Source organism: Pseudonaja textilis, chromosome Z, assembly GCF_049901715.1.
Source record: "Pseudonaja textilis isolate UNSWEBS1 chromosome Z, rPseTex1.2, whole genome shotgun sequence".
NCBI lineage: Eukaryota > Metazoa > Chordata > Lepidosauria > Squamata > Elapidae > Pseudonaja > Pseudonaja textilis.
Genome location: NC_142008.1, coordinates 6,462,761 through 6,479,219, shown reverse-complemented (window position 1 = coordinate 6,479,219; position 16,459 = coordinate 6,462,761). Strand labels below are relative to the sequence as shown.

Genomic DNA, 16,459 nt, shown 5'->3' with positions numbered 1-16,459 from the left:
CCAGATATTTCCGTTATAACTGTTCATAGCATTCCCTTATTGGTTAGCTGCTGGGAATTGTTTAACAGCAATTAGAGACCATAGATTCCGTATTCCATTGTAAAGAATGCATGCCAGTCTTTCACTTCATTAGTAAAATCCAGCAGTTTTACCATTCAATTTTACCACTGTTTTAAAAGGAGGAGTTCAACTGAGGGCAATTTTTATTTCAATAGTGTTCTTCAGTAAGATGTTATTTTAAAAGTACTGTTAACACTGTTTGATTTTAAATCAATAGTAGCAGGAGAAGAAGCACAGTTCTTTATTTGTGCACAAATTAATATCAATAATTTAATGCAGCAAGGAAGAACAGTTTTGTGTATAGAATTTACTCTCCCTGTATACTATTGACTGTATAGTACATATACTTTCTGCTTTTTTAAAACTTTTGTGATTTTCTTCCATTTGAATTGACTTCACTGTGTTGAATTAATCACAGTGTAAGTTTTTGCACAATGTAACAGTGATGTGTTTTACACTGGCTTCCACGATGAGGTAAGATATGATATGTACCATTCAATATATATATATTAAAAGGCAAGCTGATTCTGTAATCTTCATTTTTGAAATAAAAATAATAAACTTTCAATACCTTTGATTGGCAGTTTTGTAATTCTAGCTCCCAGGAAGCTGTGAACTCTCACTTAGCATTCACTTGTTAGAGCCAAAGAGGGAAAGGATTAAAACCTGGAAAAGGAAACGAAGTAGAGAAAATATTTAGTAATAATCACAGTTTATTCTGTTGGATGCCATTGATATTAGAAAATAAAATGTATTTTTTCAAAGCACTAAAAGATGAAACATTTGAGAGAAATTTGTATTCTAACCAAATTGTTTCTCTTTAATGAAACATACTTGCAATATAGACACAAATAATAGTTAACGGAATGTAGTTCTTAATTCTAATAAGTGGAATCTGAATCTCTATTATGTAGAAGAGCTGTATATAGAGCTGAGCATTTAATCTCTCCTAATTTTGGCAAGCTCTTTGGCTGAATTTTAAATTTGCTTATTCTCTAGCCTTGCTTATATGGAGACAATTTGGTGTAGTGGTTAAAGGCATTGGGCTAGGAACTGAAAGGCTTAGGTATAAAGCCAGCTGGATGAATTTGGGCCTGTCTCTCTCTCAGCCCTAGGAAGGAGGCAATGGCAAACTGTTTCTAAGAATTAGGACAAGAAAAATGGCAGGGACTTATCCAAGCAGTTGCCAGGATCAGGAATTATTTGAGAATGAATACTCATACACAAATCGCCCAAAAGTTCATCACTTAGAAAAGAACCCCCTTAAAGACCACTTTTCTTCTGTCCTCAATATTTTTACTCAAAGGAAGATGTCCTTTATTTTAATGACTTTTAAAAATATAAATATATTCTCGCCTTTTTGTCTTTCTTTTTTATAGGTACAAATCTACGAACTGGAGGAGCACAAAATTGAAACATGGAGAGGTAAGTATATGTTATAAACCATTCAAAATGAATGTGATCCTCCAAACTAGCTGTGCAGCTCTCTTGTTTACTAGATCTTTTATCATCCCCAAATCGAAGAATGGTAATATACCTGTAAACAGGTCATATCCTAGAATGCAAAACTAACTTAATGTGTGTTGATGTTTGTCCCAGTAAGTGAGAGTATTTTCCTTGTACTTCTCAGGTAATCCTTGAGTTACAACCACAATTGAGCCCAACATTTATGTTGTTAAGTGAGTTTGATAAGTGAATTTGATGGGGTTTGCCCCATTTTGCAACTGTTGTTAAGGGAATCATTGCAGTTGTTAAATTAATAACATGGTTATTAAGCGAATGTGGCTTTCCCATTGACTTTACTTGTCAGAAGGTTACAAGGGGGGAAATCACATGACCCTAGGACACTTCAGCTGTCATAAATATGAACCAGTTGCCAAGCATCTGAATTTTGATCATGTGACCATGAAGATGCTGCAGTGGCTGTAAGCCATTTTTTCCAGTGCCATTGCAATTTTGAATGGTTACTAAATGAACTACTCAAGGACTACCTGTATATTTTTTCATTCACCTTTTCATTCTCATATAATTGTTGCAGTGGAAAAAGACAGTTTCCCTCAGTGGAAAAAGACAGTTCCATTGTGCATAGTTACTGAGTCTTGTCTTAGTTTTATTTTATTGAGGATGGGTCCTCCAGACCTGCCATATGTTGTAGAAAAATATTGATTACCTATTTGGTCTACTGAGTTTTAAAAAATTAAATTACTCTCCTGAATTGTAAACACTTTCTCTAAAATACTTTCCACAATTTTTGTTGTAATTGTGATATTCATCCTCAGACTATAGTGACCTCTAGTGGTTATTTGTTCTGAAAACTAATTTCTTTTTTTTTTATTATGATTATTTAATTATTTTTGAATTAAAAAGTTATTTCTTTACAGCAGAAATGTTATTGTTATGAAATATTTATTGAATATTATAGGTTTATGAAAATATTATTTTTAATTATACAGAGCTTTATTTGCAAGAAACCTTTAAACCCTTGGTGAATATTTCACCTGATGCAAGGTATACAATTCTTTCTTTACCTTTTTTATTTGTAAATTCTGTTCATGTTTTATTATAAGCTCTGTTATTTTTATCAAACTATTTCAAAGAAGAACTGAAGACTAATGTGATAATTGTCAGAAGTTAGGGTTTTGATGGCAATCATTTATCTGATACTCGCTTTAATGCTGTTTGTATTGATAACTTTTATTGTATAGATGAGTTTGAGACAGTGATAGCTCAACAGTTAAAAATGCTGAGCTTGTCAGCTGAAAAGATGGCAACTCAGGTTCAAGATCTGAATGCTGTGCAACAGTGAGCTCCCGTTTCTTGCCCCAGCTCCTGCTCACCTAACAGTTCAAAAGCTGCAAATGCGAGTAGATAAATAGGTACCATTTTTGGTGGGAAGGAAACAGCATTTTGTGTGCCTTGTGTAATCATGCTGACTAAGGAAAATGTTTTCAGATAACACTGGCTTCCTCAGCTAAGAAACAGTGATTAGCTCCCTAGAGTCGGACACAACTGGATAAGGGAAACTTTTATTTTTATAAATCAGTTATCAACTCTGAATTATCAGCTTACTGGTCACTATCAATAACTTTGAATCTGGATAACTTTCTTCTTTCTTTATAAAATATCTTCCCATAACTCTCATTATTATTATTATTCTCTTAGAATGTTCTTGTTTTTTGATATAATGTTGGTATTAAAATATACATAACATCTAATTGAGAATTACAATTGTATATTGTTTTGTTTTCACAATTTTCTTGAATGTTTTTTTTATTAAGAATCATTTATACTTTTGATTTTGAGTAATTCTTTTGTAGTGGGAAAAAGTTTTAGAAATAAGTCAATAGAATGTACTAATAATTGCAAAACTTTCTCTTTAGCCTTTTTGATGCTGTGTATTCATTGATCAAAAACAAAATCCACAGATTACCAGTTATTGATCCTGTGAGTGGAAATGCACTTTATATACTTACCCATAAAAGAATACTCAAATTTCTCCAGCTTTTTGTAAGTAGAACTATAGTTTTATTCTGTTCTAATTATCTAGTAAATTAATTGTATGAATGTTAAATAATATCCTGGGTCTATGTCAGTACACTCCTTAAATGTACCTTCCAGTTTGCAAACTGCAAACACCAGTATATTGACTAGCCAGATTGTCTCTAGACCATTAATTCTACCTTATATAGAAAAACACAATTTAGTAAAGTCTACTTTGGTTGAATTAGTATGGATAGCTGTATGTGACATAGGTATGTGTAAAGCAGATAATTCTGTGTGCACCTTATCTATTAAATTAAAAATGGTATATGAAAGCATCAACTGTCCCAAGTGATGATGGGTGATGGACATCAGTATCTATGCCATCTTTTGACCATCATGGTACACTGCTCAAAAAAATAAAGGGAACACTTAAACAACACAATGTAACTCCAAGTCAATCACACTTCTGTGAAATCAAACTGTCTACTTAGGTAGCAACACTGATTGACAATCAATTTCACTTGCTGTTGCGCAAATGGAATAGACAACAGGTGGAAAGCATAGGCAGTTAGCAAGACATCCCCAATAAAGGAGTGGTTCTGCAGGTGGTGACCACAGACCACTTCTCAGTTCCTATGCTTTCTGGCTGATGGTTTGGTCACTTTTGAATGCTGGCGGTGCTTTCACTCTAGTGGTAGCATGAGACTGAGTCTACAACCCACACAAGTGGCTCAGGTAGTGCAGCTCATCCAGGATGGCACATCAATGCAAGCTGTGGCAAGAAGATTTGCTGTGTCTGTCAGCATAGTGTCCAGAGCATGGAGGCACTACCAGGAGACAGGCCAGTACATCAGGAGACGTGGAGGAGGCCCTAGGAGGGCATCAACCCAGCATCAGGACCGCTACCTCCGCCTTTGTGCAAGGAGAGACAAGAGGAGCATTGCCAGAGCCCTGCAAAATGACCTCCAGCGGGCCACAAATGTGCATGTGGCTGCTCAAATGGTCAGAAACAGACTCCATGAGGGTGGTATGAGGGCCTGACGTCCACAGGTGGGGGTTGTGCTTATAGTCCAACACTGTGCAGGATGTTTGGCATTTGTCAGAGAACACCAAGATTGGCAAATTTGCCACTGGCTCCCTGTGCTCTTCGCAGATGAAAGCAGGTTCACACTGAGCACATGTGACAGATGTGACAGGGTCTGGAAACGCCGTGGAGAACGTTCTGCTGCCTGCAACATCCTCCAGCATGACCGGTTTGGCAGTGAGTCAGTAATGGTGTGGGTGGCATTTCTTTAGCACAGCTTTCCATGTGCTCGCCAGAGGTATCCTGACTGCCATTAGGTACAGAGATGAGATCCTCGGACCCCTTGTGAGATCATATGCTGGTGCAGTTGGCCCTGGGTTCCTCCTAATGCACAACAATGCTGGAGTGTTTCAGCAGTTCCTGCAAGACAAAGGCATTGATGCTATGGACTGGCCCGCCTGTTCCCCACACCTGAATCCAATTGAGCACATCTGGGGACATCATGTCTCACTCTATCCACCAATGCCACATTGCACCACAGACTGTCCAGGAGTTAGGGAGAACTGTGGGAGGAGTCCAGGTGTGGGAGGAGATCCCTCGGGAGTCCAGGTGTGGGAGGAGATCCCTCAGGAGACCATCTGCCACCTCATCAGGAGCATGCCCGGGCGTTGTAGGGAGGTCATACAGGGACGTGGAGGCCACACACACTACTGAGCCTCATTTGACTTGTTTTAAGGACATTACATCAAAGTTGGATCAGCCTGCAGTGTTGTTTTCCACTTTAACTTTGAGTGTAACTCTAAATCCAGACCTCCATGGGTTGCTAAATGTGATTTCCATTGATAATTTTTGTGTGATTTTGTTGTCAGCACATTCAACTATGTAATGAACAAAGTATTTAATAAGAATATTTCATTCATTCAGATCTAGGATGTCTTATTTTTGTGTTCCCTTTATTTTTTTGAGCAGTGTATATGGAAGGTTAGGACATGGAATGTAAAAGAAATAAATGGTAAAACATGAACTGATGGGTGAAATGAAATTAAAAAAAGTAAAATTCAAACCTTCAGCCTTGCTGAAGTAGAGCTTCTCAAAGCTATCAGCTTGTCCTTCTGTGTTTTAGATCCCTGCCTTCCTGATTCATTAAGGTATCCTGAGAGGGGCCAGGTGTGTGTGTGTGTGGGGGGGGGGTCATTCAGTGAGGAATACACATTGGAAAGAAAATACTGGCTTATGTCCCTGGCAAACACTTTTCAAATGATTATTTTTTAAAATTTGTCTTCTACTTTTTTCAAGGTGTCAGAAATGCCAAAGCCTGCCTTCATGAAGAAAAATCTGGATGAACTTGGAATAGGAACTTACCATAATATTGCCTTTATACATCCAGACACTCCTATCATTAAAGCCTTGAATATATTTGTAGATAGAAGGATATCAGCACTACCTGTTGTGGATGAGTCAGGTGAGTAATAAGGATTATCAAGTTTGTTATTGCTTGTTGTGAGCACTAAAGCCTGGAAATGTTTTTAAATTTTAAGAAGACAACCACAAAATGCAAATGTGCAGGATTGAGATCTGAAGCACTTTTGTGTCCACATCACATCAAAATATTGTGCATACTTAATTAGAAAAATCTTTGAAGATTTCATTATTTATTTAGATCAATGTTTCTTAACGTTGGTAAATTTAAGATTGCATGGTTTTCAACTCCCAGAATTCTCAAGCCAACATTCTGGATAACTTTTCCTATACTTCATACGAATGGTTTTAAAAAAAATTGTTCCAAGAAGCCCTAGAAATCATATTATTGGGAACTAACATAGTTCTACAACATCATCTTGGAGTTGGTCAGCTGAAAAATATGGCTAATTACCCCATGTCATTGTCAATGCCGGGTCAAACTGCACCAAAGTCCAGTAAAACAACTGAGATTTGTTCCAAAGGTAGGTCATTCACCAAGATTGTTAATACTCCAAAACAGCATCTAAACCTATAAACAAGGATATGTGCTTAAGTGTTCAGGAAAACATTCTATTTCTTCTCATATTGAATTTGCAATTCAATTGTGTGACAGAGTTCATATTTTTTCTTAATTGTTTTGCTTAGCCCATAAAACTAGAGAAGCAAGTGTTATCTTTCGAAAATGTAGAATTAATATTAATTTGTTTTGTCAGTTGTTTGTGAACACATTATAAGGCTTATCTTCTTCCCTTTTTAGGAAAAGTTGTAGATATTTATTCCAAATTTGATGTTATAGTAAGTATTTTTTATATATAATATTTCTTTCACTTAGTTTTTCACTGTGAACACTCTGTAATATGCCCTGGTTCATAGGGTTAGGGTTACTCTGTGTGAAGTTACTTTGTTAATATGTTAAATAATATTTTAAAAGCTTCTTTATAACTATTGTATCATACTTCGAGTTTGTGTAACATGGTATTTCCAAAAGTAAAATATGATGCACTCAGAAATTGTCTTTAGCATACTTTTGCATAAATATTATAAAGTAACAGCACCAAAACTGTTAAGTAAAAATGAGAAGAAAAATAAATTGGAGATTTTATTTTATGAATACTTTTTATTTAATCTAATCTAAAGCAATCTAAAGTAACTAAAGCATTCCATGGATACTTTATAAAAAGTGGGAATAAAACTCTTGGTTTAGGAAAAAATTATTGAACAATAGTTTGCAGTATGAAATAGTTTGCATGCTTCAAATAAAACAGTGCTATCCTTTCTTAAAATCAAAGATAGGAAATGAGAAATATTCTGTTGCTTCTTCCTGGTTTTTTTTTTTTATCATTTCCCCCTTTGAATTCAAAATTATGGGGAGCTCATATGCATAATTTGCTACCATGGTTAGATAGGCCTTGCTAATTGTCATTAATGAGAATGCTGGGACAATGTGAAAGGAAAGGGAAATATTTGAGAGAAGATGTTCTCCATATCCTTCACCCCCACCCCAAGATCTTTAACTTTTGAAAGTTAACAATTAAGTACCACTAATGTGTAGTATGCATTGTTTTTAACCAAAACACACTTTCTTACACCCAATTAATCCAAAATATGTATCATGGGGGCACATACAGGTTTGTCTGCTTTGCTTTTTTCCAGTAGTTAAATCACAACATGTGGATCAAATTTCTGGAGTAAAATAATGAAATTTGTTGGCTGCACATAAAAAATGGAATTGACTCATCTGTAACTGCCTTTTTTCTAGAATCTTGCTGCTGAAAAAACTTATAATAACTTAGATATCACAGTGACACAAGCTCTCCAACATCGCTCTCAGTATTTTGAAGGTGTTGTGAAATGTAATAAGCTGGAAACGCTGGAGACAATTGTGGATCGGATAGTTAAAGCTGAGGTGAGAATTTGGGAGGGGGGCATAGTAGTTTTCTGAATAGCACTGTTTATGAGATTATTCCAAAGAGCACACAGATGGTAACAATATAAGAATATAATGATATAATACAAAATTACTTGTTTCCTTTTTTAAAAAGTGCAATAAATTTATTACATGATAATTTTGTTTTTTACATTGATTTATAAGGATTTTTAAATTTCTGAATTAAATATACCACTTTTATTGAGATTTCAAAGTGGTCTTGCTATGTAAATACTGTTTAGAAAAAGTTTGTTGATGTGAATGGTTTAAACCATCAAACATTTAAGAATTGCTAGGAACAAATGTGTTGAAAATGTGTGAGAACAGCATGATAGAAACATTCTGTTAACACACCTTTATGTGATAATTAAAATAGCTTAAAAAGTGAATAAGATGAAACTGTTCAATCTCTCACTTTTTTAGCAATCAGCAATCTATTCTAAATAAGGAATAATTGAGATGTACCCTTAAAACACTGCATATCTTCTGCAAGGTAAAGCTGTTCTTTGCTTTGATTGCAAGTTTGATTCACTTGCAGACAATAGGGCCAGGCTAGAAATGTATCCCCATTTCATTCTCAGCAAACTTTTCATGAAACTTGTTTCATGTATCCTAAAATTTTATTGCTTTCTGCTTTTTCCAAGTAGTATTTGACTGGATTTTGAGAATGTATGGGTAATCTTCCCATATGTCATCACTTATTTAAGCTTATGGTTTTTTTCCCCAATTATCTTCCTCCAACCACCATTTTTTCAAAATATAATTAGGGAAAAAAAACCCAAAATGTTCTGAATTATTTATACAACTATACAAGTAAAATCAGCAATGGCCTTGAAATATGTTGCTCTTGCTGCCAAATGAAGCCTGGAACCAATTACAAAGAAGTAAAGAATCAAGCAAAAAGAGTAGGAAGTATTAAATATGCTTTTTTGAGTCTTTACAGCAGGAGTGTCAAACTCATGGCTCATGGCTCCGCCCAGTTTAGCAAAGGGGGGGAAAAGTCCCGATATATCACGTGATGCTGCCATGACGACATGAGTTTGACACCCCTGCTCTACAGCAAAGAAAGATAAATTTAACAAATTATAGCTATTATTCAAGAGCCCATTTGTGTAAGAACGTTGCCAAACTTGAAAAGACTGATCACTTGATTAAATCCGTGCAGTAATCATAGACACATTGAACCCATTCATCATAATATTCCTACATAAAATATCACCAATATAAGATAAACATCTATAAAAATAGAATTTCCCCCCTTTTCTGTTTGTTTCCTGTGTTCCCCATTTATATCAGGTGAGTATGATTGTTCAAATACAAGAGAAGAACTCTAAATTGCCTGGTCAGTAGGTGGTTCACCTCTGTCCTCCATTGTTGAAAAACCTTGATTCTGTGTGCTTACCATTTGACAGAGGGCCCACCCTTTCTTTTATCAGTTCTTTTCAATTCACAATATTTCCTAAAATGGACACAAAATGAAAAAATAGTACAAAGAAGAATAGTTTACAGGGGTGGCGAATCTGAGCCCTTCAAGTTGTTGAACTTGGCTAGCAAGGCAATGCTGGGAGTTGAAGTTCAGCACATCTAAAAGACCATAGTTTCCTCATTCCTTCCATAAAATATCACCTTTATTGTAAGAATGATGAATTAGTGGCCCTTAAAATTCTGTTTAAGGTAGGAATGCTACGTAGGATCATAACATTTTATTTTTGCAGAGGATAATATTTCTTAAATGCCCTGCAGAAATGCTAATCCGTTTGCCTTTTTAATCAAATGAACGTCTTTTCCTTGATCCTCTGACCAGTTCCAGTTAATGCCATTGCTATCAGATATTGAAAAACAGAAATTTTAAGACTATTTTTAAATCTCATATACAACTCATTTTCAGTAACCTGAACTGTAAGTTATGAGAGCATTAGAAATGGTATAGCATCTTGATCTAGATGAATTCTATTAGACCCTCACTTGAATTAAATGATAAGTGAAGAGGAGTGAAAAAGATCAGCTGCCTATTGGTTTCATACAAATGTTAAATATATGGAGTCCTCGTTTGGGAGTTGCAAGTGGGACTGGAAACTTGGTCATTAAATGAAGCAGTTGCATCTCTCCTTATGATCTTCCTTTAGCTTTCTTTTGTTTTACAAATCTGTAGAGATTATAAGTGCAATTGAATATACAGTTTTCACTGCCCTTTTAACTGCAAACAACTGTTAGAGACAGTTGCTAAATAAAGACCACCCGTAATATGAACAATATAATGGAATCTGGTGAATTTCCATATTGTAATTGCCAATATAGTTCTTTTACTCCAATTTCTGAAACTACTAAACAACCCAGAAAATTCAATAGAATAACAAATTATAGCTTGTTTTATGTGAAAGCAATGTTTGATCTAGAAAAAAAGGAATGGCTTACAAAGAATCTAATTTACATTATTTGAGCTTAAAATGATTTTCATATCTTGACTAATAGAAGACAATATTGGTAGTTCAAGATTAAACTGTAAAGTTCTTGGAGCCATGTTCTGAGAGCACCAAGAACTCCATGTATCTTTGCTAATCGAAGTTCCGAGATTCAGATATGCTGATATTCAAAGATACCATTTCTAACTCTACATGATTAGGGTTTCTGGTTATGGTTTGTTGGAAATGCCAGAAATGGCCATTTCGCTCAAAGTTGCTCAAGCTGTTATAGCTATGTGCACAATTTATGCTAAACCAAAACCAAATAAGCTTAATAATGACTTAGCACAAAATGCGAGCTTGGCCAGTGGCAAGCTACGATTAATATGGTCTTCTGAATTATTATTTCCCATCTCACATAAAGGAAAAAAAACAACATATAGATGCAGCAGGCTTATTCATCTCTTAACTTCTATAGTATACAAATCTCAAGCTAATGTTACAGATTAAATTTGAAGACACCTATTAAGTAGGACTAGATATTTGATTCTCCCAAGCAGTTAACTCCTCACCCCAGTGCACAGTGAATGGTTGTTTTCCGGTATAGACTATATCAGACACTGCATGTAAAATGGAGATTTGTTGGTCTCTTCGGTTTACTCACTTTGCCTTCCTTTCTCTCTCCTGTTCTATTGGCTATACCCATATTCAGTTAGCTAAAGGTAAAACATGGGAATGTACACACACACACACACACACACACACACACACACACACACATAATTTGGCAAGATTATACATAAATTAGTTTTCGCTGTCATATACAGTAAACTACTTTCAAATCTCATGATCCTCAAAAATGATACATGGCATATAGGTTAGCTATTCAAAATGTTTGCTGGGAAAATGCTATCATACTATACTATTTGGAGCATAAATTATAAAAACTCACAATTAGGCTGTAGCTTTTATTAGATTGTTCTAATTTTAAATATAGTTTATGTTTGAAAGCGGTAACATTACACTTCACTTTTATCATAAAAATAGACTTGTTGCCTTTAGCCTGTTCCTTGTTAGATTACATTTCAGTATTTAGTTATAATCTCTATTTTTATCAAGAATCTTCTACTTAAATATATTTATAACCAGTAGCAAATTTTGCTGAATCTACTTACATCCAGTTCTCTTAGAACATTGAATAAATACATACATATAAGAGGATCATTGCTGTTAAACTAGTACTTTGTTAGTTTTTCCAACTAATTATTCTTGATTAGCTGTGTGGAATTCACTTGTTCTATTGCATAGTATGTAAGCCTTTAGTTTTATCTAAGTCCACAGAAAGGACCTATGTACCAATGCACAGCACTGATAGTTAAGACTTGGAATGTGTTGCAATGGCATATTGTTGATAAAGCTAAATGTAACTTGATCCAGACATCAGATGAGAGTTTGAGGAAACAGATGTCATTGCTAACATTTGCTTTTTGTAGACTACATAAATCACTTAACTAAGAATGGCTCTGTAAAGGAGAACAAATCCACTTTTTACAGAGTGCTTAAAATAATTTCATATTAGTTTGATTTGTGAACTAAGCATTCCTCTATATAAGATAATCCAGTTGTCTCTTAACCTGAATATTCTTATTTTTATTGTGTTTATAGGACAATTGGACAGCCATTACTGTCATGTGCATTGTATTTGCAGGTTCATCGGTTGGTGGTTGTGAATGAAACTGATACTATTGTTGGTATCATCTCCCTCTCTGACATCCTCCAAGCATTAGTGCTTACACCAACAGGTATGTGTTCAGCATTTAAGTAGTAAGTATTTTCTCTAGCAACATGACAAGTATTTTACATTGCTTTTATCTTTTTAACAACTTCTAAAACATAGGCAGACTATGAAAGGACTCCCGATTGAAATTGAAGATCATGAATAAGGATATTTTTATGCTTGTGCTTCTCAAATGTAGTAATAATTCATTTTAAACCAGCATATTTTTTAGAAATAATCCTCCAACTTTAAAAAAAATCCTTAAAACTTGGTCCAGATACAGTTATAAAAGTAGGAATCTCATTTCCAATTTCTAATTGGCTGAGTTCTAGGTTTAGAATCCAGTGGTCCTCCAGTGGTTAAGACACCAGACTAGATACCAGGTGAGTTCTAGTCCTGCCTTAGGTGTGAAAACCAACTAGGTGACTTTGGACCAATCACTCTCTCAGGCCAGCTCACGTCACAGGGCTGCTGTGGGGAAAGTAGGAGGAGGAATGAGTATTAGGTAAGTTTATTTTTATTTATTTATTAAGTTTATATGTCACCCACTTCACAATTGAGCAATCTTCATGTTTGCCACCTTGACTTGTTTACAAACATATAAGAAAGGTAGGACTAAAAATACCTTAAAAAATAATATGGGCGAGTAAGTTCTTACATGCAGTTTGTACACTGAGATTTTTAAAACATTACAAGTGAACAAGGAAATTATTATTGTTATTAAGTACATTCTAGTTGTACTAGAAGTTTAAAAGTATATTGTAGACTAGAAATATTTTAGCTGATCTAAATATGCATTAAAAAGTTTTTTGACAGAATACATAAGGGATTTTGAAATAAATTATGAAGTTGTAAGTAGATATTTATAGAGGCCTGGCTTATACAGTGCATTCAGATAGTGTTCAAACTCCCTTATCAATTTTGTCTAACTCTATAGTTATTGAAATTCATTTTTTTCTCATTACACTCAATATCCCATAATGCCAAAGTGAAAATAGAATTTTAGAAATGTCTTGTAAATGTATTTTTAAAAACCTGAAACACATTGGCATAAATATTCAGATCTTTCATTCAGTTCAACCTGGGGTGGAATTCAAATGTTTTAACAACCGGTTCTGTGGGCATGGCTTAGTTGGTGGGCGTGGCTTGGTGGTCATGTGACTAGGTGGCCATGGCTTGGTCATGTTACTGGCTGGGCGTGGCTAACTCAACATCACTCACATCGAGGCATGCATCTCCTCGCCTGGCCTCTCGTGACTGTGGGGATGCTGCAACAGTCGTAAGTGTGAAAAACGGTCATAAGTCTTTTTTTAAATGGTCACTCCACACAAGCGAAGTACCAGCAAAGGAGGGGGAAAAAAACTCCAGGGAAATTCCAGAGACAGGAAGTCTAGTCCTGTCAAGAATGGAATAAGGGTTAATGGAGAGGCAGTTTCTGTAAGCAACACCAGAATGTTTCCTTCCTGCCTTCCTTACAGGGTTAGGCCAGTAATTTCTTCTAACCACCGGTTCTCCGAACTGGTTAGAATGGTAACAACTGGTTCTAGTGTATAGGTGTGAACCGGTAGAATCCCCCCCCCCCCCTGAGTTCAACTTTGTTGAAGCACCTTTGTCAGCAATTTCAACCTCGAGTCTTTTGGGGTATGATGCAACCAACTTTGCACACCTAGATGAGGGATTTTCTGCCATTCTTCCTTGCAAATCCTCTGCAGCTCAGTTAGGTTGGATGGTGACCATCGATGGACAGCCATTTTCAGGTCTCTCCAGAGATGTTCAATAGGGTTCAAGTCAGGGCTTTGGCTGGGCCACTCTCGGATATTCACAGTTGTCCCTAAGCCGCTCCTGTGTTGTCTTGGCTGTGTGCTTAGGATCATTGTCATGTTGGAAAGTGAACCGTTGGCCCAGTCTGAGATCTTGGGTGCTGTGAAGCAGCTTTTCATTGAGGATATCCCTGTGCTATGCTCCATTCAGTTTTCCTTTAATCCTGATTGGTCTCCAAGTCTCTGCTGCTGAAAAATACTCCCACAGCATGATATTGCCATCAATGCTTTACTGTTGGGATGGTATTGGGGAGGTGATGAGTGTTGCCTCCAGATACAACATTTAGAATTGAGGCCAAACAGTTCAATCTTCGTTTCATTAGATCAGAGAATCTTGTTCCTCACAGTCTGAGAGTCCTTCAGGTGCTTTTTTGCAGATTCCAAGCAGGCTTTCATGTGTTTTGCACTGAGGAGTGGCTTCCATCTAGCCATAAAGCCCTGATCAGTGGAGGGCTCTTGGTCACATCTCTTACTAAGGACCTTCTCTCCCAATTGCTCAGCTTGATTAAGTGGCCAGCTCTTGGAAGAGACCTGATTTTGTCAAACGTCTTCCATTTAAGAATTACGGAAGCTACTATGCTCTTAGGAACCTTCAGTGCAGCAGATATTTAATTGTAGCCTTTCCCAGATCTGTGCCTTGCAATAATCCTGTCTCTGAGCTCTGCAGGCAGTTCCTTCGATCTCATGGCTTTTGCTCTGTTACAGTATGAATTTTCAACTGTAGAGAGATTTGTGCCTTTCCAAATCATGTCCAATCAATTTAACATACAGTAAGTTGACTCCAGATCAAGATGTAGAAACACGTCAATGATAGAAATGGGAGGTACGTGAGCTAAATTTCAAATGTTTCTGAATGTATATAAGCCTTTATATAGAAAGAGTAAAAGTGCGAATAGCACTGGGCTGAACAAGACAGTGCTAGCCCTAATCCATCTGTGCAGAGATCCTTAGCCCTGTGACATAAGTGTGGCATTATCTTGAAATAGGCTCAGGTTAATAGGTGTAGTCTGTATTTCTTAACAGGGAATAGCACGAGACACTAAAGTAACTAATTTCGTGATGTACAGTAGGAGTAAAAAAGAGGGGAAATAATCCTAACACAGATCACAAGAGAAACATATTTTTAAAAGAAACTATGAGAAAGAAAGCTGTAAATGGGAAAATACCACTTGTTATACAGAGATGCCAGAGAATGAACTATTTGCTATTTATTAACAGGCGCCCGGCAAAAGGAGAGTGGAACTGAATGACTGCTTTGAACAGAACCACCTTGGAAAGAAGAATTCGAATAAAGTGGCTGGGTCATCATTGCCTCAAGAACATTGATGGCAGTAGAGAAGAGTCAAGTGATGATGAGAATGTGTGTGTATTAGGCTAAGTGATGGATAGTCTATTATTTCCCAGTGACTGTCGCAAAACAAGCAGCATGACAAAAAGCTTCTGTATTTAATGCAGGCTTGCATTTCAACATGTTTGCCAAAAGATTTCACCTGATATCCATCTCAAATGCACTGGAAAAGAATAGCATTTAATGTTATGTTTTAATCTGATGCAAGTCATTGGTCAGCAACAGATCTCCGACATAAGGCAAGTGTATGGCATATTCATATCAGAGTGCCTTATGTCAAAAAGCCAACAATATGTCATCACTGTTGCCCATCATAGTAAAAGAACGTGCTCTGCGAAACAAGACACTGTATTGAAAATTCAAATCGCTAAGCCTAAAACCAAATCAATTTCAATTATCATTAGATTTGTTCTAAAAGCTGTAATTTAAATATCAGTAGATTACTTTAAACTTTAATTACAACTGTGTGTTTCTAAATGTTACATTCTGAACAGAGACGGTAAACAAAACTGATTAAAAGCAGCTTTATTTATTTTTATTTCTGCAATTTTTACACATCTTTGGTGGATAGTTAAACTTCACCATATTCATTAATAAAGCATTGATTCGTATGTAAGAAGCAAATCTCTCATTACTGAAACAGGTGATAGAAGCCATCTTTACAGATGCATTACACAAAAGGTTGAGAAATTTTTTATTAGCTGTATTGCTACCCAACATGTTTTGTTTTTCCACAAAAGAGAAATCTTATAGTTGTTTCCTAAATGAATAAAGTGTGTTTAAAATGCCAGAAGGTAAGAATATAGTGCTAGAAATCTATCTTATCTACTAAAACTCTTCTTTACTGTAAACTTTAACTGGGCAAAATGGTGCATCATAGGAGAACAATTTTTGAAACAAGGTACCTCAAATGGTCTAATTTACAGAAAATGTCCGTAATCTGGGATCCATGATTCCTGGCGGAATGAGATTAGGGAAAGTTGTGGTTTCTTCAGCTCTGGTCATATGATGCTCATTTTGAACAGTTATTTGAAATCAGTGAAAAATTCCCAGCTACTTTAATATTCCAGGTGTTTAAAAAATATAGACAATTTGAAGTCCAAAAAACATGGAAGCACAAATTCACTGCAGGGTTAGTTTATTTTTTTTTTTAAATT

General features: G+C 35.8%; 1 protein-coding gene across 6 annotated transcripts in view; it reads left to right on the top strand.

Moving 5' to 3' along the window:
* The window catches only part of PRKAG2 (protein kinase AMP-activated non-catalytic subunit gamma 2), a 271,216-nt gene extending 255,121 nt beyond the window's left edge, over window positions 1-16,095 (top strand). For 5 of the 6 annotated variants that reach the window (XM_026719904.2, XM_087916093.1, XM_087916095.1 and 2 more), the window contains 8 exons: window positions 1,440-1,485; window positions 2,514-2,568; window positions 3,441-3,567; window positions 5,864-6,029; window positions 6,786-6,823; window positions 7,788-7,934; window positions 12,066-12,159; window positions 15,173-16,095. In XM_026719904.2, the coding sequence (XP_026575689.1) occupies window positions 1,440-1,485; window positions 2,514-2,568; window positions 3,441-3,567; window positions 5,864-6,029; window positions 6,786-6,823; window positions 7,788-7,934; window positions 12,066-12,159; window positions 15,173-15,204 (705 nt within the window). In that variant the 3' untranslated portion in view covers window positions 15,205-16,095. The remainder of the gene's footprint in view (window positions 1-1,439; window positions 1,486-2,513; window positions 2,569-3,440; window positions 3,568-5,863; window positions 6,030-6,785; window positions 6,824-7,787; window positions 7,935-12,065; window positions 12,160-15,172) is intronic. The other variant, XM_087916094.1, reaches the window with a different exon arrangement.
* The last annotated feature ends 364 nt before the right edge of the window (window positions 16,096-16,459 follow it).